The 25,501-nt window shown below is 49.3% G+C and overlaps 1 protein-coding gene across 1 annotated transcript in view; it reads left to right on the plus strand.

The window, feature by feature from the left end:
* Positions 1–1,468: 1,468 nt before the first annotated feature.
* The window catches only part of ACO1 (aconitase 1), a 61,681-nt gene continuing 37,648 nt past the window's right edge, over positions 1,469–25,501 (plus strand). The window contains exons 1-2 of the mRNA XM_075560011.1: positions 1,469–1,610; positions 25,083–25,201. Of these exons, the coding sequence (XP_075416126.1) occupies positions 25,105–25,201 (97 nt within the window). The 5' untranslated portion in view covers positions 1,469–1,610; positions 25,083–25,104. The remainder of the gene's footprint in view (positions 1,611–25,082; positions 25,202–25,501) is intronic.

Raw genomic sequence — 25,501 nt, forward strand, 5'->3', positions numbered from 1 at the left:
TATAGGACTTCTGGAAGATTTTAATTCAAAGACCCAAAATGACCGATTATAATGGAGCCCTGCTGGTGGAGTGTTTGGGCTACTCACTGCAAGATCAGCAGTTCAAACCCACCAGCCACTCTCCTGGAGAAAGTTGAAGCGTTCTGCTCCCATAAAATGGACCGTCTGAGACACCTAAGGGGGCACTTCTACTCTGTCCCGTGGGGTCACTCTCTGTCAGAACTGGTCCCATGGCGGTGAACTTGGATTTGATTTTTGGTACAAGTATAGCCCTGTTGGCATAGTGGGTTACAAGCTGGCCCACTAACTGAAAGTTCAGCGGTTGGAAACCACCAACAGCACTGCAGGAGAAAGATGAGGTTTTCTGCTCCGAGAGAGTTGCAGTCTCAGAAGATCACAGGGACAGCTCTACGCTGTCTTATAGTGTCACTACGAGTAGAAATCATTTGAGTTTTTTGTCAGAGGACAAAGTAAAACCGTCCCCATAGGGTTTTTACTGTAATCTTCAGGAGACAAGATTGTCAAAACTTTCTCCACCTCCGCACTTGGTAGATTCCAACCCCTGAGCTCTTAATCACTGTAGTTCTTTAGTCTTGGTATTAAAAATGCAAAAATAAAACAAGAACCAACACACAGAGCTACCCATCCAGTAGATTCTGGCTCATAGACACCTGGTCTTGGTATTCTCTATTAGTTAATCATCTCATCAACTGTTTGTCCAGATACTCAAGAGAAAAACAAACAAAACCCCTTATAATAACTTTCCTATCATTTGTCCGGGCACACCTCATCACCTTTCATTTAGAAAGATCTAATCATTTCTTTGGACTCAGGTGTCTGAGTGCTTGCCTGAGAAGGTGAAATTCCAATCGGCTTAGCTATCAAAAGCAGGCTTGTTGGGGAAAAAAGGTTCGCGCAGTGCCATTTCTCAACTGGTGAACAGAGTGCATTAAAAACACGCTAAAACAATAATGACACACAGAATACTTGCCTTCACAAGCCGCGGGAATGGAAGCCCAACCCTGTCAGCTTAAAGACGATGCCCATTTGTTTCGCTCTGTGCAAGGAGTTAAGGTGGCGGGGAATGAGGGACAAAGTGTCCACCCGCACCTGGGCAGGTAATAAAGCCTCTGCCATTATGGCCAATTATTTATTACTAGCATTATCTTTTTTTATGGCAACTTTGCTGTCACTTCCTGGCGCGTACTGGACAAGCAAACGTTAGGGCCCAAAGTGAGAGGAAAGTCAAGGTCGTCCCGGACTCTGGGCCCTCAGAGTGGCCCTGTCCCAGCGAGCCGTTCCTCCTCTGCCTGAGGCTGAGCCATTAGCCAGCCTCCTGAGCCCCGAAGTCGCACGAGCTGGGGCAGCCGTGGCGGGGCGGGGTCGCTGGCCTGGGCGGCTGTCCGCGGCCGGGGTGGGCGGGGCCTCCTCGTCCGGCCCGCCCCGCCCCGCCCCGCCCCGCCCTCGGCCCCGGGCCCCCCGGGACACAGGAGGAGGAGCACCGCCGCGGCGACGGCGGCAGCTGGCACCCCGCAGCGCAGCGCAAAGGGAGCGCGCCCCTGAGCTAGATCCCGGCCCGGCTGTCGCGGAGCAGAGCGGTGCAATCCACTGTAAGTACTGGTCCCGCCGGCCCGGGGTCCCGGGGCGCGCCGGCCGCCTGCCCTCGCGGGTGAGCCGCTGCAGGCCTTTTCCGCCGCGCCCGGGACACCTTTTCCGAGCGGACTGCGACGCGCGGAGCGGCCAGAGTGGGGGGAAGGGGCGAGTCCCGGGCCTGGGAGCGAAGCCGGACGTGACCCTGGGCACTGACCGCCCCGGCCTGTCTCCTGCCCGTGCCGAACCCAGGGAGAGGATCGAGGGCTGGACATGGCCGGTCTAGTTCCTCGCCGCCCAGGCTGTGCAGGCCGCCCGGGCGCCCTTCCCCCGCTGCGCCCCGCCAGGCGTGCGCGGGAGCCCTCCCCCACCCCACCTCCCAGGGCTAAGCGAGCCGCTGGGGCTGCTTCGCCGAAACCTGCTGGTGAAGAGGGAAATCCTGTCCACGGTGGTTAGGGCAGATCGGGGATCCACACCAAGGGGTAGGGGCCTGGGCTCGGGAGGAAGAGGCCCGGGAGTGAAGCGTTGGGTACCGAGCGCCGGCTGGTGCCTTCGGGCATGCAGGGAAAGATCTTGGGCCAAGCTGAGCCCCCGGTCTGGTCGGGCTGCCCTTCCTGATTCAGCCGGCACATCCCACCTCCCACCCCACTCAGCCACCCTACAGGTCAGGGTGGAACTGCCCCCCGGGGGTTTCTGAGACTACTCTTCGTGGGAGTAGAGAGCCTCCCGCGCCCACCCCACTGGGAGTCAGAGCCCACCTCACAAGGAGCAGCCTCAGAACAGCAATGTTCTTAACTTGGTGCACTCTGCACCGAAGAGTCAGAACTGACTCATGGCAGTGAGTTTGACCTCTTAAAAACTAGTGACGTTTTGTTGCTGTGGGTGTAAGGAGCCCTTCATGGTGGAGCGGTTAAGCGGGCCGCTGCTAACCTCAAGACTGGCATTTGGAATGGATACCCGTCCGTCTGAATCTATAAAGGAAACCCAACGGGCTGCTTTACTCAGCCTTATAGTCTTGATGAGTCAGCATCCACTCAACAGATGTGAGCTTGGCGGTTTCGCTCTAATTCGTCACATTAAAAATAAAACCAAGAAACGTTTACTATATTTAATCATTCACTGAGCAATAATAGATTGGTTTCATAATAGCGTGACATTTTAATGAGAAATAACTATTTCGCCGCTCCTCCCCCATTTCCTTTTTAATAATTCCTCCAAGGGGCAAAGATGAAGCTTTCTACTTCTGGAAAGACTTGCCGTCATGGAAACCCACAGGGGCAATTCCACCCTGCTCGGAAGCGGGGCCACAGTCAGAATTGACTCATTCGCCGTGAGTTTGGGGGTTGTTTTGTTGTCATCGTTCCTGTTCCCCAAAAAAGTTACGGAGAAGCTTGGCATTGTTTTATGTGTTTGTAAATCCCCTAAGTGTGAGACTTAGTAGAAGATGACTGGATTCTGATGGATGCTTCCCCACCCATTCAGCTGCAACCTCACCTCGCCTCGTGTGCTCCTGAAAGCATACGGATGTCTAAGCATAAAACTTCTTCCTATGAGGAAAACGACTGTGGACTTGTGACACACCCAGGAGGCCCGTGAACAGCACTCCCAGGACCACTGGTGCAGGAAATCGTTCTGAGGCTGAGTGCATTGTGCCCGCTTTGAGTTTGTGTCTCTTCCTCCAAGTTGGGACGCATGCCATGGACATTACTAACCTCCGGTATTGGAGACCACGGCGTCCCTGGATCGAGAAAATGATCAGCACAGTCAGTTGCCACCTGGAGAGATGCTCAGAAGAAAGGCCGGGTGGTCTACTTCTCCGAATCAGCCATGAAAACCTGTGGAGCACAGTTTTAGGCTTACAGAGAGGAGTGATGAGTTGGAATCTCCCCCTGGGGGCTTCGGTGGTTTGGTTATTGTCGTTATTTTCCTAGACCAAGCTTGACTTCTTTTTGGAAACCATATCCTGGGCCCCTGGATGGGTTTAAGGTGTGCTGGCCTTCCAGAAACAGGGCAAGGTTCACCCATGCCTTGTTTGCTTCTGTGCCTACAGAACAGACTTGTCTGTGCGGCTGGATTGCAGCAATGGTGTGGCACGCAGTGCCCATGGCATCAGAGAAGTGCTGGTGCTGACACTGTGCCTAGTGTGCAGGGGTTTGTGTGAATGTTACCAAACAGTGATTTCCAAAGGAATAGGTAGGTGCAATGCTTCCTTGCCTTCCTCTCGTGTCTGGGAAATTGTGTGGTTGCTAGCCATGAGTTTCCCGGAATACGTTTCTCCGGTTTCGGTGCTCTTTCCGTTTCCATTCCGTCGGCCCCTGCCAGGGAGCACTGTCCAGCAGCACCCTGGTGTGTGGTAGGTGGCATCTTCACCAGCTTCATGCTTTGTTAGTACAAGATGGAAACAGAAGTAACCGCCCATAGAAAGGCTAACCAGTTGTCAGTAGGGTAGATTCTTACTCCTGAGGAGCCCAGGGCCAGTGCAAACAGTTCCACACAGCTGCTAATTGAAATGTGGAAATGTCAAGCCCACCCAGAGGCACCGTGGAAGAAAGCCCTCACAAGCTGTGAAAAAGAAGCCATTGAAAGTCCTGTGAAGCACAATTCTATTGCGACACATACAGGTGACGTATGCATACAACTACATATATGTCAAGGAGTCCCTGGGCAACCCAAATGGTTAAATGCTTAACTTCTAACTGAACGGTTGGAATACTGCCAGGTACACATTGGGCCGATAACCACAAGGTTGGCAGTTCAAACTCTCCAGATCTGCCACAGGAGAACGATGAGGCTATCCATTCTGGCAATGGATTTGGAATGTTGCAAGCACACAAACCTCTGAGTCTTGTTACACAACCACAAATGGAAAATGGAGTGACATCGAACCTCTAGCAGCTGCTGTGTTCCAGGCCATGCCTGCTCTTCACCTTCTGTGTGTCCCGTCGGTGCGAGGCACTGGGAAAGAAGTGAGCATTTATCGGCACGGCCCACGTCTCTCTGGAATTGATAATCTAGTAGTTTAGGTAACTTGGGTAACTGGAGAGGCTGCTGTCAGAATCCCCTGACTCACAATGACCTGTAGGACAGAGTAGAATTGCGCCTGGGAGTTACCAAGACGCTAAACCTTTATAGGAGTAAAAAGCCTCATCTTTATTCTGTGGAGCAGCTAGTAGTTTCGAACTGCTGATCTTGTGGTTGGCAGTCCAACATGTAGCCCACTAAGCTTCCAGGGTCACTATGTGTCGCAAATGACTCAAAGGCACTGAGGTTTTTTGTTTTTAGACATAAGACTTGTACAGAACAATACCTCCTACCGAAAGGGTGCTCCAGCAGTCACAATCCCAAGCTGGGAAGATAATGATAAAAAGCAACGTTGATTTGGCGCCGTGTGCCCAGCAGGGTACTTCTGTGGCCTTCATTGCCCAGCATCCATGAACAGAGGAAGTGACTTCCCGTGAGGCAGCTGGACTGCACACAAGGAACTGAGCCCCAGCCTGGTCGCAGTGCCTGAGCTAGCCTGGAGCAAGACACGGTCTCTCCGTGGGCCTCAGCACCCTGTCTTTGAGTCCAGGGGTTGGGGAACTGGGTGCAGATGCCCCAAGGAGCTGGTAGTGTGCTGGGTTTAGATTGTACTGGCATTCGTGTGCGTCTCATCCTGGCTCCATGCTCACGTTTGGTGACTGCTTTCTTTTTTAGCTTAAATCACATAAATCACTATGGGAGGATTTACACCATAGGAGTGGGCAAATACTAGGAACCAAGAGTTCCCTGGGAGCAAGGCCATTTTTTTGCCAGCTCTCTGTTGCTACTGTCAGAGCCAAGGTGCTTTTTCTTGGTTTTTGTTTTAATAAAAAGAGGACTCCTTAGCTTGGGGGAAAAAGACACTAGATATGAGTATGTGGTAAATAGAATTGCATCCATTCACAATATGAGTTGCAGGCCTTTTTTTTAGCGGTTCAGATTTTATTGAGGCAGGGAAAGAACTCCCAGGAGGGAAGGGAGAGCAGAGAAAGGGACGGGGGAGAGCCCCCGGGCAGTTCCGAGACCCAGCAAGTTAGGCGAGTTAGGCAAAGGAGCTGGCCACAGTCCTGACCTTTATACCTGTAGATGGGATCCTAGTTGGGATCCTTTGTTTTGTTGGGGCAGTGTCAGTGTGGGGTACATCCTAAGCTTAACTTAAAAAACCAACTCAACGGCCATCGAGTCAGTGTGGACTCATGACCACCCAATAGGACAAGATAGAACTGTCCCTGTGAGTTTTGGAGACGAACTAATTATGGGAGTAGAAAGCCTCATAAGCCTAATTCTTCTGAGAAATAAAAAAGAGGAGATTAGGCACAAATAGGCAAGCCCAAAACCGATGCCACACAGCCATCTCTTAGGACCCCGGGAATGTCTAGACTACTGAAGCCGGCAGAGACAGGGTCTTCTCCCGGAGCTAGCTAACAGTACCCCCAACTGGGACTTCTCTCCTACATGTTACATCCACTCAGGGGCGTGATTCAAGTCCTCCATCACCTGTGAGAGGGAGACAATGGTGTCTTCTCATTGGACCCTAGAACATGGGTCACCAGACTTTTTTATTTAAAGAAATAGAGACCCGTTATGCTCTGCAGCCCACACGGCGTCCGTCTGTATGAGCTTCTCCACTCGCCTACTTAGAGGGTGAAAGCAGACAATAGGCAAATGGAAGGGGTCTGACTTTGTTCCCATAAAACTTTATTTGTAAAGCAGACCCGAGGCTGTGGTTGCCAGACCTCTGCCCTGACACATCAGAACAGGTCCTTCACTGAGGTAGCTTCCTGGAAAGGTGGATGCTTAAAAGATTTGATGCACAGACACGCCAAACTAGTATGCAAGAGAGAGGCAGGCAGAGGTAGCAACTGCAAAGGATTTAGAGTCCACTGTAGAAGGACCCAGACTGGCTTGCTGACGGGCAGGCCTGGCAGGTCAAGTTTGAGGACCATCATCGAGGGTGAATGGGGGTCTTTATTCCCAACGCCCTCTCCAGAGGGAGACATTCGGTTGGAATCTGTTCCTGCGGTTGAACTGAGTGTGTCCATATTGAATGTTTGAGCACAAAAATCAATCATTTCTCTACCCGTTCTCCTGGTCCCAGAACCAAAATAAAGACCCAAACGCACCGCATTTGAATCCATTCTGATGCACCGAGCACTGCCCTGTTGGGTTTCCAAGACTGAAGACTTGACCGGGGTAGTCAGCTTCACCTTCTCCCACGGAGCCTCTGGAAGTCTTGTTTTGTTTGCTTGTTTTTTAAGGGAACAAAACCATCACTGGACTGCGTATACATGTGTATTATACATGGGTATGTATATGTCGAGGAGCCACGGTGACATAGTGGGCCACAAGGTCAGCTGTTCAAATCCATCAACTACTCCAGAGGAGAACAGTGAGGATTTCCGCTGCGGTAAAGATTTACCGTCTCAAAAACCCAAAGGGACGGTTCCACTCTGCTCTACAGGGTTACTGTGAGCTGGAATAAATCAAGGGTAGTGGATATGGTTTTTTGGTTGTTGTTTTCTTCCAGGGTGGGGTTTATATGTGCGTATTTGTGTCTATATGTATAGGAGGGGACTTCAAAGAGTTCATAGAAAAGAAAGGATAATGGATTTTTCCTTGAACTCTTTAAAGCCCCTTTATAAACGTTAGAAAAACCAAACTCAAAACAAACTCATTGCCGTCAAGTCGATGCCGACGCATAGCCACCCTTTGGGGCAAGGTTGACCTGCCGCTGTGGGTTTCTGAGACTGTCTTTCTCCTGCAGAGCAGCTGGTGGTTTCAAACTGCTGATCTGGTGGCTAGCAGCCCACTGTGTGACCACAATGCCATCAGGGCTCCTGTTAGGAGGACAGACAAACCTCCATTCACTGGCATGGAGTGGAAAGAAGGCTGGGAAACTTTACCTGTTGCTGTTGCTAATGCTGTGTGCCTGCCTCTCCTGCGATCCTCGTGTGCCGTTTTCACAAGTTAAGAACAAAGAAAGCCAACGGGGGGGGGGGGGGGGTAGTTTGAAAGCAAGGAAGAAAGGCCGGGCTTTCTACTTATATAAACAGTTACAGTCTTAAAACTCAAAGGGGCAGTTCTAACCTATCCTGTAAGGTCACTAGGAGTTGGCATCAGCAACATGGCAGTGAGTTTTGGTTTTTGATGAACTGAACAGCACGCCCCCTCCTGCGCCCCCAGAGTTTTGGTCATATAGAGCCATGCCTACCTCCTGGTTTGGCATGGTGCCCCTCCACCTTTGGTTGACCCAGGAGCTAGAATGTGCTAATCTTGGGATCAGCACCATCACCCCAGAATCCTTACCTGATCAGCCCCATACGTCAACTGGCCTTCATGTTTGCAGCGATTTTGAGTGGAAAGTGGCAAACACACAGAGAAGTAGAGAGAATACAGCCTCCAACTCCAACAGTGATGACTGTGTGGCCCCTCTAGTTCATTCGGACCTTTCTTCGACTCCACATTTCTCCCCCTCTGCTCAGAGTTGTCTTCATTGTCTATCATGTGAATCAACTGCAAGCTATTCTTGGTTGTGCCTGTGTAGTAACAGACATGGTGGTGTTACTGAACCATGGTCTGCCATAGCAAAAATCTTTAAAACTATTCCATCTTCATCACATTATGTGAGCAGTGAGAGAATTCCCTGGTGGCATTGTGGGTTACTTGTTAGGGCTGCAAGCTACAAGGTCAGTAGTTCAAAACCACCAAGCAGGAAGGTAATGCTTTCAACTCCCGTAAAGAGTGGGGTCTCCGAAACCCACTGGGATAGTTCTACTATGTCTTACATCATCGCTGTGTGGGAATTAACTCAATGGCAGAGAGTTTGCTTTTTGGATGTGGGAAACCTACAGTCAATGCCCAGTGGATGCATCTCTTACACGGCCACCCTGTCAGGGGAAACTCCTGTGTTGCTATGATACTGAACAGGTTTTGTTGGATCGTCTGGACTTAGACAGACTAAGAAAGGCCTGCCTGGTGATCTATTCCAAAAACCAGCCAATGGATCACAGTGATCCTGTGGCTAGCCCAGGACCAAGCATCATTTCGATTAGTTGTGCTTGGGAGTCCCACGAGACAGGGTCCAATTCTAAGGCAGCGAACAGCAGCCAGTTTTAAGTCAGCCACACTGAACTGCTGAAGGCCCCTTGTGTACTTCCCGCATGTTCTTGCTGCTTTACTTTCGAATTGGCTCCAGTGTACCTCTGCCAGAGAAGCTAAATTATCTTCCCTCCTTCCTTTTCTCATTTGGTCTCCTCCTCAAAGACCCTCTCAGTTCCCTCTGCTTTAACTGTCTCTTTGCTTTAACCTTTCTTGTGAACCTTATGTTATAGTGACTGTGTGCTTACCTGTGTCCCCTCATTAGACTGAGCTTCTCCTGCGGGCTTAGCCGTGGTCAATGCAACAAAGCACAAGACAGAAATGCTAACTGGCTCTGAATTAAGTTCCCTAAGCAACATCTCTGAAAAGAAATCTACATGAAACATGGAAAAAGTCTTAATATTGCCAAAGAATTCTAACACTTAATGTCACCTGCATGGGACTTAAAAAGATGCTGGGGGACCGATTTATTATTTTTTTTTCCTTATTCTTAAAGGCCTTCAGTTTTCACCATTTAAATTGATGACGTTATATAAATGGGTTTCTTTATGATCGTATGTCATTTTCTACATGTACATGAGGCATGAGGGGTTACCCCCCCAAAAAAAAAAACTTAATTGCACTGGACAGAGGAGTTTTCTTGGTACACATTTTCCCCACTAGGTGAGCATCAAGACACTCACTCTGAGTTAGTGCACCCAGTAGTGTCACCTGGGAAGGTTCTCACTGGTCACAGTGAATTTTTTCATGAAAGCCGTTTCACTGGAACCTTGTTTTTTTGTGTTGACTGATTTAAGAGAACCACATGCAGCTGTGAAGTTTTGTTTCCTGCTTGGGAAAAATACTGCAGAAACTTGTAATGTTGAATTCAGCTTACAAGGACAGCGCTATAGTGTACAAGTGGTTTTCTTGTTTCAAAAAAGGTGAAATGTCGATTGATGACAAACCTCCTTCTGGACACTCATCAACATTCCCAAATGGACGCAAATGAGGACAGGTAGTGCATTTGGAGTTTGTTCCACCAAATCAGGCTGTTAATTGAGCTTTCTATTTAGAGGTTCTGAAAATATTGCATAATAGTATGCAACAAAAAGGCCTGATTTGTGGCAGATGAGGGACTAGTTTTGCCACCACAACAATGTACCTGCTCACACAGCCATCTCACTGCTAGTTTTGGGCCAAATACAGCATGCCTCTCATCCCCACACACCTTACTCACCTGTCCTCACGCTGTGGGACTGCTTTTTGTTTCCAAAAAGGTGAAGAAAACAATGAGGGAGGGGCTGTCAGCCATGCAAACAGATGAGTTTGAAAAATGTTCCAAGAATGGAATCACAGATTTGACTAATGTATTAAGTGTTATGGAGAGTACTTGGAAGGTAATAAGGTTGTTTTGTAAAAAAAAAAAATTTTTTTTAATATATAGTTTTTGGGGGGAAAACATTCCATTTTTTTAGGGATACCCTCTTGTATCTGAAGCCTGTAAGCTTTCTCTGATTTTAGATTTTTTAAAATTATATTTTGTTTTTAGGAAAAAAGGTTAAGGGGGTGGAACTCATCTTGGATCACTTTGGGGTCTGCATGATGTTGACTGTATTTGAAAGTATTTGTGGAGCTTTAAAGTGTAAATTTCGATCATCAGATACAGAGAATGACTGGCTGCCTCAAGAGCAGTGCGTCACTGAGCGAGTCTGCTTCGCGACAGGGGTTGAGAGCCAGCCACGTGGGCAGTGGGTTATTGATCTCCTGAGTTTCCAGTGTACTCTCTGCTTTTCCCTTCTGTATCTTCCTGAATGATCACAGCCGTCTTTGTGGGCGGGCCAGAGCAGTGCAGAGTAGCTTGAGTTCCCTTAAACCTGCAAAGCATTAAACTGAAGTTCAAGGAGATAGAAGTTTGGCTTGGGCGGTAATTGGCAAAGCCTGATCTTAAATAAAAGTCGGAAAGCCCAGGGCTTTGGGATTAGAGGTGAAGAGCCTGCTGAGACATGAAACCACCTGTCTGAGCTGCTTGTACCTCTGAAGTCCCCTGCCCGACTAAACTGGTGTCACCCCCTGAAGCCATCCATCCATGGCTTTTGTTCGGCGGGGTCTGTTTTCTGAGTCAAAAGCTAATCCACCTTCTGCGGAAACAGCGAGGCTGTGCCTGAGTGCTGGCGTTTCTGCTCAGTCACTTCTCTTGACCCAAGGCGAGCTCTGGCAAGCCCATGCGCGAGGGTGTCAGGCCGTTGCTCAGTGGAGAGAGGGAGCACTCAGTTATTCCGTATCCTGGTCATCCATTTTGGGAAATGTTCTTGTAAAATTACAAAGCAAACTCCATGCTGTGCCACACTTGGGGAAGAAGCTGTGTCAGCCTCAGCCAGTGGCCCCCTGCGTGATCAGGTGGGAAGCTGGGTTGAGGGGAGGGGAGGGGAGGAGAGGAGAGGAGAGAAGAAACCACTGCTGAGAAGCAAACCATTGCCGTGTGCAAGAGCTTGATGGTCCAGGAGCCCTGAGGCCAAGACCAGCCCTTAGATCGCCATTAAAGATGTTCCCTAAAACCTTACTTAGCTCTTATCAAGAATCGGTCACCTTTCAAGGGCTGTTGTTGTTATGCTCATGAAGCCAACCTTGAAAAATTACTGTATCAGTCAAATTTTTCCCAAATTCAGGATATTGTATCACTGGTGTTGGCTACCTATACCTAGACCTCCCAGAACCTGGGTGGCCTAGTGGTGAAGCACTCCGCTGCGAGCTGACAGGTGGATGGTTTCACTCCGCAGTCCATCAGTCTGCTTCTGAGAACAATGCGACGGGCCAGCTCGGCTTGGTCTCAGAGGGCTGCTGTGTGTCAGCCGTCAGACAACACTGCCGCCGCCTCAACCTACTCCTCGGTGTATGGTAGAGTTGGAAGACAGGTTCAAGTGGAACTTTCTAAACATGTTAACTCCATTTAGTTAGTTCGGATCTTTGCATCTGGGGTGACTAGAAGATGAAACCATTTGTACAGCACAAAAGAGTCAGCTCTGACGTACAGGAGGAAAAATGACTGCTGAACCACAAGGCCAGCAGTTCAAGACCACCAGTCTCTGTGTGAGAGAAAGACGGAGCATCCTATTATCTTAAAGAGATACAGTCTTGGAAACTCAGAGGGGCAGTGCTGGCCTGTCTCGAAGGCATCAACTGCTGGCCGTGAGTTTGGTGTGGGTTTGCGTCTCAGTGGTCCACTCATCCACCTGAGCCCCTCAGTCTCCTCACCTGGCGTGGCTTTGTCATGAAGTCGCTGGGTCATCATATGAGATGGTGCTGGGAAACACCCGGCCCTGAGCAGGCGCTCCTGCTTTTGTCTTGGACTACGCTGCTGTTTGGAATGTTGTACTCCAGGCAGAAGCCCTGCCACTGCTGATTTGCATTTCTGCCCCAGTTCAGGCCTCCGGGCAGGACACCTCACCGAGCTCCCCTGGAGAGCTTCATCCCCAAATCAGCATGTTCCTAACAGAGGTTCTGCTTCCCATCCTGACCAGTGTGCTCGCAGGAGAAAGGGTCAGCTAGCCTAGACCCTGCCCATGTGATATCATACTGCCCCAAACCCAGTCCATTCTTCCCAACTCTCCTGGGCTCTCTTCCCCCCTGCGCCTTCTCGTTGCCATGGCTTTTTTCTTACTTGTTTGCTGGATTGGCCCCATCACCTGCCTCCCTGTCATCAGGCTGACGCCCTTCCCTCCACACCTTTACCAGAGTGGGCTGAGTTACACTCAGTCGAAATGGCCGCGGCAGCCCATACTCCCTTACGAGATGGATTATAATTTTGGGTTTCATTTCCCTGTGGCTAGAGTCCCATTTTGGAGGCATTATCTGCTAACAAGCCGGAACAGAATGAGATTAAGATCTGACCTTAGCAGAGGGTGTGAATCTGACCACATTCCTCGTTTAACAGCTTAATTTGGTGACTGTTACTTGTAGTGGAGGTGAGGAATTTTGTGCTAAGGCTGAGAGAGGAGAGACTGGGGCGGGGTGGAAACTGTTGCTGCAGTGGCCTGGGGAAAGCCTGGCTGATAGATAAGAGGTTAATGCCTACTAGAAACATCCTGTTGAAGACCCCCCCCCCCAATCTGTGCATAAGTATGATACAATTCAGAGGTGGAGAATAGATTGTTATGTTTGAATGAAAGTTGATTGCCCCCATGTAAGTCTCTCACCAAACGACCTTTGGCTGCATGGGTTTGGGAAGAAGGTGGGGCAAGGGCCTGCTAGAGTTGGCCTGTGAATCATTGTGAGCAGGATTCCCTGGAATGCCACCCTGTTCTGCAGAAAACGAGCCCTGGGAGAAGCAGGGGCTGTGCTCTCATCACTGGCAACAGACAGGGGTGGCGTGCATCCTCTGGCCCCAGCATCTGATCTTCGGACTTTGGACTGAACTGCACCCACCACCACGTGAGACATTTCACAAACTCCCATGAGGTCTGTGGGCACTGAAGCTATCTGTAGAATCCAGACACGTGGGGGGACATACCCAAGAGAGGAATAGGTTGTGTGTCATTTTGAAGCCCAACTAGAGACCCTGAGACAAGAGCCCACACTCCCAGACAGGGCTGAGGACCGCCGGGTTTTGAGGGCCGCCTGGCCTTTCTTCTGCCTCTCCTTTCTCAACAAATGTTTCAACCAAATGTTAACTTTCTTTTCTCTGCCCTCTCCAGGCATTATTAATTCTGAAGTGCACGGAGACTTGGAGAAACTCTGCTTGTGTTAGCCCAGTTGACTCCCTGAGGCCCACTGAGGCAGGGTAGAACTGCCCCTGTGAGTTTCTGAGACTGTAACTCTGTGAAGGCGCAGAAAGCCTTGGGTTTCTCCTGCCAAGTGACTCGTAGTCTTGAACTGCTGACTTTCCAGTTAGCAGCCCAACTCATAACCGCGAAGCCACCCGGGCGCCCAATTAGCCCAGAATAATGCCAAAGTAGAAAACCATTATTTTCCGTTGTTCTTAATTTGTCCTCTGTTCTTCATCTTAAATGCGCTTACAGGATGCGCTGCTTTCTCCTTTGGAAGCACCAGGTGAGGTGCGATCTTGGCTTGTGCTGAGGGGAGCTTAAAGATCAGGGGTGCATCAGTAGGACCCTCCTGGGGCCTGCCCCCAACTCTAGATTCCTCACTGGGCTTTTGACAGTGGTGCTCATCTGCCACGTGAATCGTGATTATTTTTATGATACATCCGGAAAATTTCCAGTGTTGCTAAATAGTGAAGTTCACAGAAAGAGAAGGGTTAGGTTTCAGGAAGTAGGCACTTTTTAAATGAGTCTAATATTTTCACACAATGAGAGAAGTTTATAGCCAACATTAGGGGATTCTGACATTAGAACGCCGCCATTTAAGCCAGCTATGAACCCAAACCTAACTCACAGCCATCGAGTCCCTTATGATTCAGGCGACCCGATAGGACAGGGCAGAGCTAACTATCCCTGTGGGTTGTTCCCAGGCTGCTAACCCAACAGCCCAACACATAAGCCACGACCCTACCAGGGTTCCTTAGAGATAAAAAGACTCTTTTGTTTTGCCTTCATTAAAAATGGGGGGGGGGACATATCCCTGAGTGGTCCAAATGATTAAACACTTGACTACTAACGAAAAGGTTGGCATTTTCAGTCCTCACCAGAGGTACATCGGAAGAAAGGCCTGGCAATGTGTTTCCAATAGTTATGACCTTGAATAGTTATGATCCTGTGGGACACAGTTTTACTCTACGGCACATGGGGGTCACCATGACTTGGAATGGATTCACTGGCAACTAGTTTGATATTTTGTTTGTGTTTTGATTCAAAGCCCCTGTGGAGGCCTAAAAAGCCCCCACGGGGCCCACTCCTCTCCTCCGTGTCTACCTGGCTCTTCTCTTTATGTCCTCCTGGGCCTCATTCCCAGCTAGCATGCCCTGCCTCAGAGCTTTGGCACTTATTCTTACCGCCCCTGAGATTGTACATACCTTGTTCCATCACTTTCTCCACGGCTCCGCCCAAGTGAGCCCCGTCAGTGATGTCTTCTGGGAACTCCCCTCACAGCCCCCACACGTCACTCACTCTGGCTGAACCTAAGCACTGCTCACTCTCTGACACTCTGTTTGTTAGCTGTTTAAAGTCTCTGTACGCAAAGTGTGTGCATAAGCAAATGCGGTGCCTGGCTATCTAAAGGTATAGCGTCTGGGGTCTTAAAGACTTGAAGGTAAACAAGCGGCCATCTAGCTGAGAAGCAGCAAAGTCCACATGGAAGAACACACCAGCCTATGTGATCACACTGTGTCAAAGGGATGAGCTATCAGGCATCACAGAACAAAAATCATATCATTGTCAATGATGGGGAGGGTGGAGTGGGGACCCAAAGCCCATCTGTAGGCAACTGGACATCCCCTTACAGAAGGGTCACAGGGAAGGAGACGAGCCAGTCGGGGTGTAGTAAAGCACCAATGAAACATACAACTTTCCTCTAGTTCTCTAATGCTTCCTGCCCCCCCCCCACAGTCGTGGCCCCACTTCTACCTTACACATCCAGATAGACCAGAGCATGTACACTGGTTCAGATCAGAGCTCAGAACACAAGGACTCCAGGACAGATAAACCCCTCAGGACCAATCATCAGAGTACTAATACCAGGAAGAGAAAGTGGGGGAAGAAAAGGGAACCAATCACAATGATCTACATATAACCCCCTCCCAGGGGGGTGGACAACAGAAAAGTGGGTAAAGGAGACAGCAGTCTGTGTAAGACATGAAAAAAAATAATTTATAAAATATCAAGGATTCATGAGGGAGGGAGGGTTGGGGAAGGGGGAAAATGAGCTTATACCAAGGGCTCAAGCAGAGAGAAAATGTTTTGAAATGATGACGGCAACATATGTAGAAATGTGCTTGACACAATGGATGCACGTATGGATTGCGATAAGAGCTGTAAGAGCCCCCAATAAAATGATTTTAAAACATTCGTAATAGTTTTTATTGGCATAGAATTAATATACCATAAATTTCATCATTCGGTCCTATTAAGTCCATCTCAGGACGTCTACTTCTTGTTCTTGATGTTAGCTCCGATGTTCCCCTGGTCTCCCCTGCTGTGACCTTACGGAATTATCGATGCAGCTACTACCATGTATGTACCTTCTGCCAAGGTGAAGGGTAACAAGCCGGTATTGGTCATTCTTAGACACTGAAGTTAAATAGTTTTCCATCTGTCTGTTAGAGATTGGACATTCTTCTTTTGTAAACTTCTGTAAAATCTGTTGTGTAGTTTGATCCCATGCTTGGGCACACTGAAAGCCCAGTTGGTTTCTGGGAGTGAGTAAGCCAATGCAGCCTTTAATGAATCATCCTTGGGTTTTGAGGGGGAGTCAGCTGAGTGTATGGGCGGCACACCATGAAGCCATGACTTTTCCTGGAAAGCCATCTCAGACCATACCCCCAGCTGAGGGCGAATGGCCCCACATTAGTTAACACTGTTGTTAAGTGCTGTCAACTTGGTTCCGACTCATAGTCACGTGGTGTTTATCCTCCCAGCCAGATATTGGTAAAGATGCTTGGAATAGATGCTTTGTCAAGACAGTGATCCAGTGAAATAGGATTGCCCTCTATGGGTCTTCCCAGCGTCCGGAGAACATGAATTGATGGCTTACAGTGCAATCCTCTTAGATGTGAGGAAAAGCAGCAGGGATAGCAATGAGCCCTACACCCAACCACGGGCCTTCCGCATTCCTGCAGGAGGGGCTGGAGAACAGTGACCAGTGCAGCAGAACTCCTGTCGGGAATGCGGTGGGAAGGATGAGTGGAGGGGGCTTAGTTGTCTTTGTCTCTGGGGGGAATGGACGGCTATCCTTAGGGAGTGCGAGAGGTGGCCCCATGGTCTCAACTGCACACCACACGTCCTGGCAGTCATTTACCTGGAGTGTCGGGCGATGTTCCTCATCTGTGCGAACAGAACAAGGAGCTTTCTTCTCTGTCTTCCTGGGACCTGTACACACCTCCCATCTTCTCTTCGCACACCTTCTTAAATAGAGCCAGCCTGTGTCCTCATGGCCCTCACGGCTCCAAAGTCAACATCCCCGTGCATTTCAGTTCACCTGTAAAGATGAGCCAGTCTGCACGCCACCCCATTTACACAGAATTGATTTGCTCCCACCCCACACTGATGGGGCTTTCTAGACACCACATTGCTTATAAATATCTTGCTGCCAAAAGTGAGATTCCAAGGATGTCTAAGTTAGCACAGATGCCCCTGAGCCAGAAGCATTCAGGCGGCAACACGCCATGGCTGGTCTACCCAGTTCGTTGGCCAGGTCCAGCACTGGAACACTAGTGCTTTGCTTTCTTTCGTGTGGCTACATCTGGAAAAAAGACCAGATCACTTATTTGATTCTTGGTCTATAAAGGTTATTTTAAAAATACAACTCTTTTAAAACACTTGTACTGAAAAGAGGTAATAAAGCAACTTCACGTTTTGTGAGAAAATGAAGTTAAAAACAAACAAACAGTGGTGTGGGAAGAAGTGGTTCCGGAACAGATGGCTCCCTGCCACCACCATCAAATCCACCAAGACATTTTTCCTGAGCATTAATTATACGGAAGGTGCTCTCACTAAGCGACCAAGGTGAGGCTCAGCCTTCTCTATGCGGAGGCTTTGCTCTCACACAAACATTTGCTGCGGTTAAATTGTTCAATGATTGATCTTTTTTCGCTAGTTCCTTTGCCCCTTTGTAAGACAGCTGACAAGAATGTTCCACACCTACCCCTGGACCTGTATTTATTTATTTATTTGCATATGTGAAAGCTCTCATGGTTATTTATATAGAAATAAATTCCATTCTGAGAAAGCCAAAAACCGTTCTGTGCCTCAGTTTCCAATCAGTGAAATAATGTGGGCGGATGGTCTCAAAAGTCCCATGTGAGTGAAAAATCCCACACTCATGTGTTCATTTGGGAAATCTTTCTTCTCTGTATGGAATATACATACTGAGATATAGCGTATCTAGCTACATGTATCTAATACGTACTTACTGAGCATCCTTACTCTCAGCGGGGGCCACAGCAGTTGTCATAAGGACACAGGTCCTGCCCTCATGGTGCTTCTGCACTAGTGGTCCCAGACAGACATTACTTATTTATTCTTACTCATTTTATTCGGGGCTCATACAACTGTCATCACAATCCATACATCCACCCATTGTGTCAAGCACATTTGCATATTTGTTGCCATCTTCATTCTCAAAACATTTTCTGTTTGAGCCCTTGGTATCAGCTCTCATTTCTTGCCCCCTCCCTCCCTCTCGAACCCTTGATAATTTATAAATTAATTATTTTTTCATGCCTTATACTGTCCGATGTCCCCCTTCACCCCCTTTTCTGTTGTCTGTTCCCCAGGGAGGTGGTTATGTGTAGATCATTGTAATATGTACATATGTACACGTCTCTATTTAGACCTCTATAAATGTCCTTTGCCTCCTAGTTCTTTCCTCTATTTCCTTTTACTTTCCTCTTGACTCATTATCAAGTTCGGCCTTCATCTGGGTTTTAGTAATTCCTCTCGGCTACATTGCCCTTGATCAAGCCTGACCAGGCATCCTACGTCCTCCTTGCCATCGATTTTAGATCACTTGCTTTTCCTTTGTCCCTGGGTTCGTTGGCACCCCCTTCCTTTCCCCTGCCTCCCCTCTCCCATGGCCCTCTGGAACCGTAGCTCCTGTTGGTTTCTCTGGATTATTTATATTTGAAAATTTTTAACCATAAATCATCTTCCCAAAAGTTAGCTGTAAGTCAGTTTTCTTTCATTTGGAATCAGAGAGAAGGTTCGACAAATGGTTGTTTAAGGAGACTTCAAAGAGGGCATGGACATTTTTCAATAGCTTTTCTTTCTATTTTCCCATGAACTTTTCAAAGGTCCCTCATGGAGCTACACAAAAGTGCCCAAAGACTTTTATGTGGCACATACTTTTTTTCCCCCTCAAGTTAGAAAAATGTTAACCTCTTTTCTCCTGTGAGAGTTTGCTTTTTATTGATTGGAAAATCATTCACATTGTGTGACCCCAGGCAAGTCAGGTTCTTTTCAAGAGCCCCCAGTTTCTTCACCTGGGAAATGCAAGAACCTCCCATTAGTTACACCTCATAGTGAGCCTGTGGGGCAGGGTACAACAGCCCCAGAACGTATCCAGGCTGTCAGCCATCGCAAAAGCAACCTGCCACACCTCTCTCCCGGAGTGGCTCATGGCTTCTCACCACCCACCTTCCAGTTGGAAGCCATGTACCTAGCCACTGTGCCACCAGCGCTCATGGCGGGCAGTGGTGTCACACCTCCAAGTTCCGAAGAGAAACCTTCACATTCTCTGATCGGTCTCATCACTGCCTCCTTGACACCCAGGGTCAAGGTGTCTCTCAGGAAGGGCGTGGTTACAGGTTAATACCAATGTGTTACAGGTGAAGGTGTCACTCCATTGTCACCTGCACTTATCCTAAATTGAGGCCCAAAGTAAGGGGGCAGCCAGACTGGCTGTGGTTGGGCAGAAACCCAGCTCAGCACGCCCTCCCCACCTTTTCACCAGCTGCATGAAGCATTGCTAGATGTCTGATCTCGGAGTCACCGGCCTCAAACTCACTGCCATTGAGTCAATTCTGACTCCTAGCAGCCTTTAGGGACAGGGTAGAACTGCCCCCCTGTGAGCTATCAGGCTGTAGGTGTTTAAGAGACTAGGAAACCTCATGTTTCTCCCTTGGAGCGGCTGGTAGTTTCAAACTGTTGACCCGTGGTTAGCAGCCCACAGCATAAGTACTGCACCAGAGCTCCTAGTGGGATTGGTTTCAGTAATCTGCTTGCAGCATCTGCTGTTTACATCTCTCCTACTCCCCCACGCCCTACCCAGCCCGGCACACACTCACGCACATGCACGCACACACATACAATGGACAAGTCACCCAGCTAGTAGTTCAGGGTGGCTGGCTCTGCAACTGGTTAGCTTTGAAAAGCACTGTTTGTCTGCCCAACACTTTACCCGGGGTGGTGGAGGCTTTCAGACACTGCAGGTGGCTCGGGATTCCTGACGAGGAGCTGCTCCTGTGCCGTCCTTGATTCAGCGGCCAGGATGAGCGGTCACCATTCCTAAATTGTCAGCCCGCAAGGATCCTGGAATGACAGCTAAAGTTTGGGATTGTTGCCCCAGCCTCACTGCTTGAAAGCCACCATTTCCTGTCCTGGACCCCCCACCCCCACCCTGTGCCCTTTTGTTCCCTCCACCTCTATGGCAGCATCTTCTCATCCGTGGATTGGGAAGGTCAGCGGCGGCGACACTGCAGCTGTGTTCATCTCGCCTCCCAAACACCAGCGTGGGATCATCCGACCCACAAAAGAACTACACCTTTACTGTCTGACCCCTTGTTTATTAGCACTGCCTGAGATGAGATGAAGTCAGGGAAGAGAGCAAGAACAGAAGCGGTTTGGGGCGGGGTGGGGTGCGGTGGGCAGAGATAAGGAAGGGTAACAGTGGGCTCCGTGCTTTATGTGCTGTCAGAAGTAAGGAGGGCTTCTTGGCCATTTGCTTGACTTCTAGAAGAATCTAGAAGAATCTTGGAGCAGAGTTAGAATCTGCAGGGCTGGTGGTAGTGCTTGTGCTTTGCCGGTCCCTGGACTCCCCTGTGGATTTGGACCCTCGCACCCTCCTTGGAACTGGGTTGATTTGCCTTCCTCTTGGGCTTCCTCACACTGAGCCTTCAGTGGGATGTGAGAGAAAAGCAATCGTGTGGGTGAGGCCCTGGAGGGGCCCTCCAGGCATAAATGGAGAAGAGGCTCTTTCCCCAGCTTCCAAGGTAAACCAGTTTGTGGAGGCCAATACTCCTGTTGTTATCTACTGGCCTATGACACTGGAAAGAGTGCAGGTGGCATGGGGCAGCGCCTGCCTGGGCCTAGGTGCTGGGTGACCACTGGAAAGAAGTGCGAAGTTTCTTGTGGAAGCTCTTCTTAAGCTCGGGACTCTCTCCAGCTCTCAGAGGGTTGCCTGGTGGCCTCCAGCCAGCAGCTGCAGCAGAGGCAGAAGCAGTCTGAACAGTGGAAAGATCCAGGGCTCTAATCCTTGTTCTTCTTACAAGATTATGCCCTTGGTCAAGTTTCCCATCCATCTGAGCTATAGTTTTCCCGGTTGTAAAATTGGGAGTAAGGTTGGCTTCCTCTGGAGAGATAAATAGCACAGGGGTTAAAGTCTAAAGCCCCTGGCTGTGTCCCTTCACTCCCAACGCGTGCAGGGACAGTGTCCATCTTCACCCAGAAAATTTTTGAGGTTTTACTCTATCAACCTTCGGACTTCCTTGTGACTTAGTGGGAATCTGTTACAAATCCCTTGCACTTGTGCGACACTTTATAGACCCTCCCCTGAAAACATCCCCCACGCCATCCACACCTGGAGTGGAGCCTGTGTTCGTCCCCTTGGTTATTGCTCATTCACTCAGGGCCCATGCTCTCTCCGTGCTGCCTCTGCTGCAGACTTGAGTCCGTCTATGCCTTGCGCCCCACCCCGGCTCCCTCCCACCTCCGTCCTCCGTTTCCTGGCTGGGGCTCCCTCCAGGTTACGTGGCAGCACAGGTGCAGACTGGCGCCCGCTCATCAAGTAGGGCCCCAGGTGTCTGCTTTCCATAACCTGCTGCGGAACCACACAGTCATTTTCAGAAAATAAACTAGTTGCCAAAATTGGTAAATTCAAGAGATTGCATGTAAGTATGCAGATGATCAGCCATACTTGAAAACGTGGATGTGCTGCTGATGCTGGGCTGGCGTTTCAGCATGGAGTTCTGGACTGGAGCCTAGATAAGGTGACTAGATTTTAACATTGGTAAAGCGGGACACCGTTGATACAACTCATATCCTGGTGAAATAGCCACATGGCAGCCGAAAACCATATACCCTAGCTTGTCGTGCATTCTTTCCAAAAATCGGGACTGTCCCGCCAAAAGCGGGACGTCTGGTCACCTTAGCCTAGGAGGCTGCTGCTTCGTTTATTTAACACAGTAGTTCTCAACCTTCCTAATGCTGCCATGCCACCCCTTAATACAGTTTCTCATGTTTTGGTGACCCCCCCCCGCCCCCAATCATAGAAGTATTTCCGTTGCTACTTCATCACTGTCACTTTGCTGTGGTTATGAATTGGGTGACCCCTGTGAAAGGGACGTTTGACCGCCCCCTCCTCCCCAAAGGGGTCGCTCTAACAGGCACATTCTCCGTAGCCACCTGCAAAGCCTGCTGCCTGTGTGCAGGTCCCCTTGCTGGGGCCCAGGAAGCAGCTCGCTTGAGAACATGGCTCTTCTTGTTCGCATACCTTCCATGCCGCCCCCTCAGTGAGTGTAAGCTCCCCCACCTGCCATGTCACCGGTCCAGCAATGATTCTTGAGAACCGCAAAGATGTTCACAAGGTGGTGGTGGTGCCTGACCTCACCCCCATCTGTCCCAGCTCAGCAGTGGGACTCCGGACGCTGCATTGAACAAGGTCCTCAGTAATTCTAACACACATGGTCTAGGAGATGCGCCTTAGCCACACAAGGATAGGATGTCCCTGCATCCTTTCAGGTTTTCCTTCGCTTTGACGCCAGAATTCCTAGACAGCGATTTGATGGGTCCAGGTGGGGTCAGGTACCTTTGTCACTACTACCTGAAAAGTGGCAGCTCCTGAAAAAAAAAAAAAATCTTGTGGGACTAAGAGGAGTTGCTAGCAAAGAGGTGCTGGATCGGCGACTTTTCGCTGGTCTCAATCTTTTCAACCTGTCGCGGCTTGTCCTGTCGCCACCTGCACTGGTAATTCAAGAAAGGAGCTACTGCTTATCAGTCAGGCGTGTGCCTCCCTCGAAAATTTCCTCGTACTGGACAAGGGACAGATGTACAAATATCTTATGTGTTTTAAGCCTCTTTAAGGTTATGTTCTAATGCAAACAACTCTGAAGGGTAGACCATGAAAATGCAGTGTGTTTTTTCAGTCCGGACTTCTAGACTCCTCTTTCTCTTCAGGGGACTTATCTCTAGGCCCCTTTCTGCTCTTAATGAAAATAAGGACCTGTTGAGAACAGCCTAGAGGCCACATCTGATCCTGTCTGTCGACACAAGGGAGGAGGAGAGCCATCCAAGTACACCATCCCAAGGCCGATTAGCCACGAGGCAGAAGCCAGATATGCCTCCACCCTCCCTCTTTCTGTGACCTTGTTCTGATACTGACGGCCCTCCTGCGGCACTCAGCTTCTTTGCTGGGTTCGCTAGTCCACTGCCATGGCCACACAAGGACTCACAGACAATCCTCACAATTATGGAGTTTTTTAGGATACAGTCATTGGTCCTCGGTAGCGCCTCTTCTCAGCTAGCAGCCAAGCCTCTCTCTGGTCCTCAGTCCCGCAGTCCCAGGCCTCTGCCTCTGTGTGCCAAGAAGCCAGCCTGCTGCTCACTGTCTTATGGGCTCAGCGGAGCTACTCCTCCGCTCTGCCCCATGGTCTGCACACCGCTGCCTCCGCTGCTTCCGTCAGGGATTCCATGAGATGTGCTCTGCTGGTGGCTGCTCTTTCTTAGTGGTTCCAGGAATTCACTCTTTCCTGGTTTCTGAGATGGCTTTCTTAACACAGTGGCCAAACTGACCCACCCTCCAGTGAGAGCCCTACGTTTTATTTGCGTGGTCCCACCTAATCATGTGATGGGAGTTATAGAGATAAAGATAGAAGACGCTTATTTAAGCAATTTCATATTCTGATACCAACTTAACCACAGCTGTCTACTGAGATAAGGCCTCATCTTATTCCTTCCATAAGGAGTGGTGTACTATTCATGGTACCTTTTTCCTAAAGTTGCTCATTGCTCATATCATTTCCATCAATAGGATGATTCAATATTATTTATTCATGAAAGCCCTTGAATTGTGCAAGAAGAAGGTGACCACTCGTGTTGGAGCTGCCGTCAAGTTGGCTCCAGCAGAAGGGGCGCCACGCACTGCCTGGTCCTGCGCCGTCCTCCCAACTGGTCTTAGGTTGGAGACCAAGGCTGCAGCCACTGTGTAGGCCTTCCTGTCCAGGGCCTTCCTCCTTTTCGCTGCCCCTCTCCTCTACCAAGTGGGATGTCCTGCTCCAGGGACTGGTCTCTCCTGACATGTCCAAGGTACATGAGACGAAGTCTCACCATCCTTGCCCCTCAGGAGCAAGGCTGCACTTCTTCCAAGACTTCTAAATCTTACTTATCTTCATTAAGAATACTATGGAACTGGTTGAATAAAGGATTCTCACCTAAGAGGTAGGACCAGAAACCACGCCCCCTCCTGGTCTCCCATCCAGGGTGCTTTGCTGTAAGAGGGGTACTTATTTGGAATCGGCTGTTCACAGTGGTCAGGACTAGGAGTCATATCCTTGACTTACCACGAGGGATCCGTAAAAATAAGGATCCCTGGTGGTGCAATGGTTAAGTGCTGGGCAGCTAATCCAGAGGTCACCTGTTCAAGCCCACCAGTTACTCTGAAGGAAAAAAGTGGCAGTCGGCTACTGTGACGATTCTAGCCTTGGAACCCCAGGGAGTCGCTCTACTCTCTCCGCTGTTGCTGTAAGTGGGACTCAAGTTGACAGCAGCTGATTTTTCTTTCATTTTTCAGTAAGTGAAAGGTTCCGGAAGTCTTTCTCAGAGCTGGGTAGCAAGTCCCCTCTAAACCTGTAGGGAGTTTAAGTCTCTGCGCCACCACTGTGTTCTTTTGAGTTGCCCGGCTGATAGCCCTGTGTTATCCCTGCGTGCAAAAATGAGCCAGGAAGGCGTCTGGTGCACAAGTTCATTAACAATGTCACAGAGCCGCCTAGAACAGGAAGTGCGTCGGATGTTTCCAGAAAGCAGCTGCTCTCCAGTCCTCACTTCCAAAGTTCAAGTTTTGTACAATTACACAATGTCACCCGCTATGGACGTCTTATTTCCTGCCAAGCGAGTCATGTGCCCAGCTCAGAGGTCCCTGCACATGTCCCGGACTTGCCGTGGGGTACGGCATCGTGTCTCTTCTCCATCTGAATCAGCCGGGCAAAGCTGCTGGGCAGCGCTTTGTTCTGTCCTGCACGGGCCCCAGGAGTCACGATGGACGTGTTGCCAGCTCACCGAAATAGCAACGTCTCAGTCAGCAGATGAATGTGGGGAGGCTGCAGGAACAAGGTGACAGCCGACAGGGTTTTGTCCTCTCTTTGAAAGCAAACGCAAGCGTTAGCAGGCGCTTCACCTGCGCTCATCTTATTTGCCAAGAACGTCTGTCTTGTGTTCCTTTGTGCCCTTTGGTCCCTAGTGTGGAAAGATAGGTGGTTATGGAAGTGGCTATTTGGTTGTTAAAGAGGGCAGGTGCTCTAAGTGAGGTCCCGCTTTGAACACCGAAGATTAACTTCCTACTTCCCTTTTCAGGGTTACGTGATCATCAATAATCATGAGCAACCCATTCGTCCGCATTGCTGAGCCGCTAGATCCTGCACAACCAGGAAAGAAATTCTTCAACCTGAACAAATTAGAGGACTCCAGATATGGTAGGTGCACGACTCTGTAATGTAATTGCCTCTGGCGGCATTGGGAACCTCATTTGCATTATCATTGAGTTGTGTAATTAATTAGACCCGAAAGGAGATGGAAAAATAAGTAGAAATGCAGAGTTTGTATTACAAGGCTGAGCCTGGGTTAGGAAACCAGCTGTGCCAGAGGACAGCTTGATGTTCATGAGTTAAGCACACAAGCTCACACATGTGTTTCTTACGTGTACTGAACATTTATATAATACTCCAGGGTGGCAAGTATTTACATTTATAGGCTATGTCATCTAATTTAGAAGA

Source organism: Tenrec ecaudatus, chromosome 10 (assembly GCF_050624435.1).
Source record: "Tenrec ecaudatus isolate mTenEca1 chromosome 10, mTenEca1.hap1, whole genome shotgun sequence".
Taxonomy (NCBI): domain Eukaryota; kingdom Metazoa; phylum Chordata; class Mammalia; order Afrosoricida; family Tenrecidae; genus Tenrec; species Tenrec ecaudatus.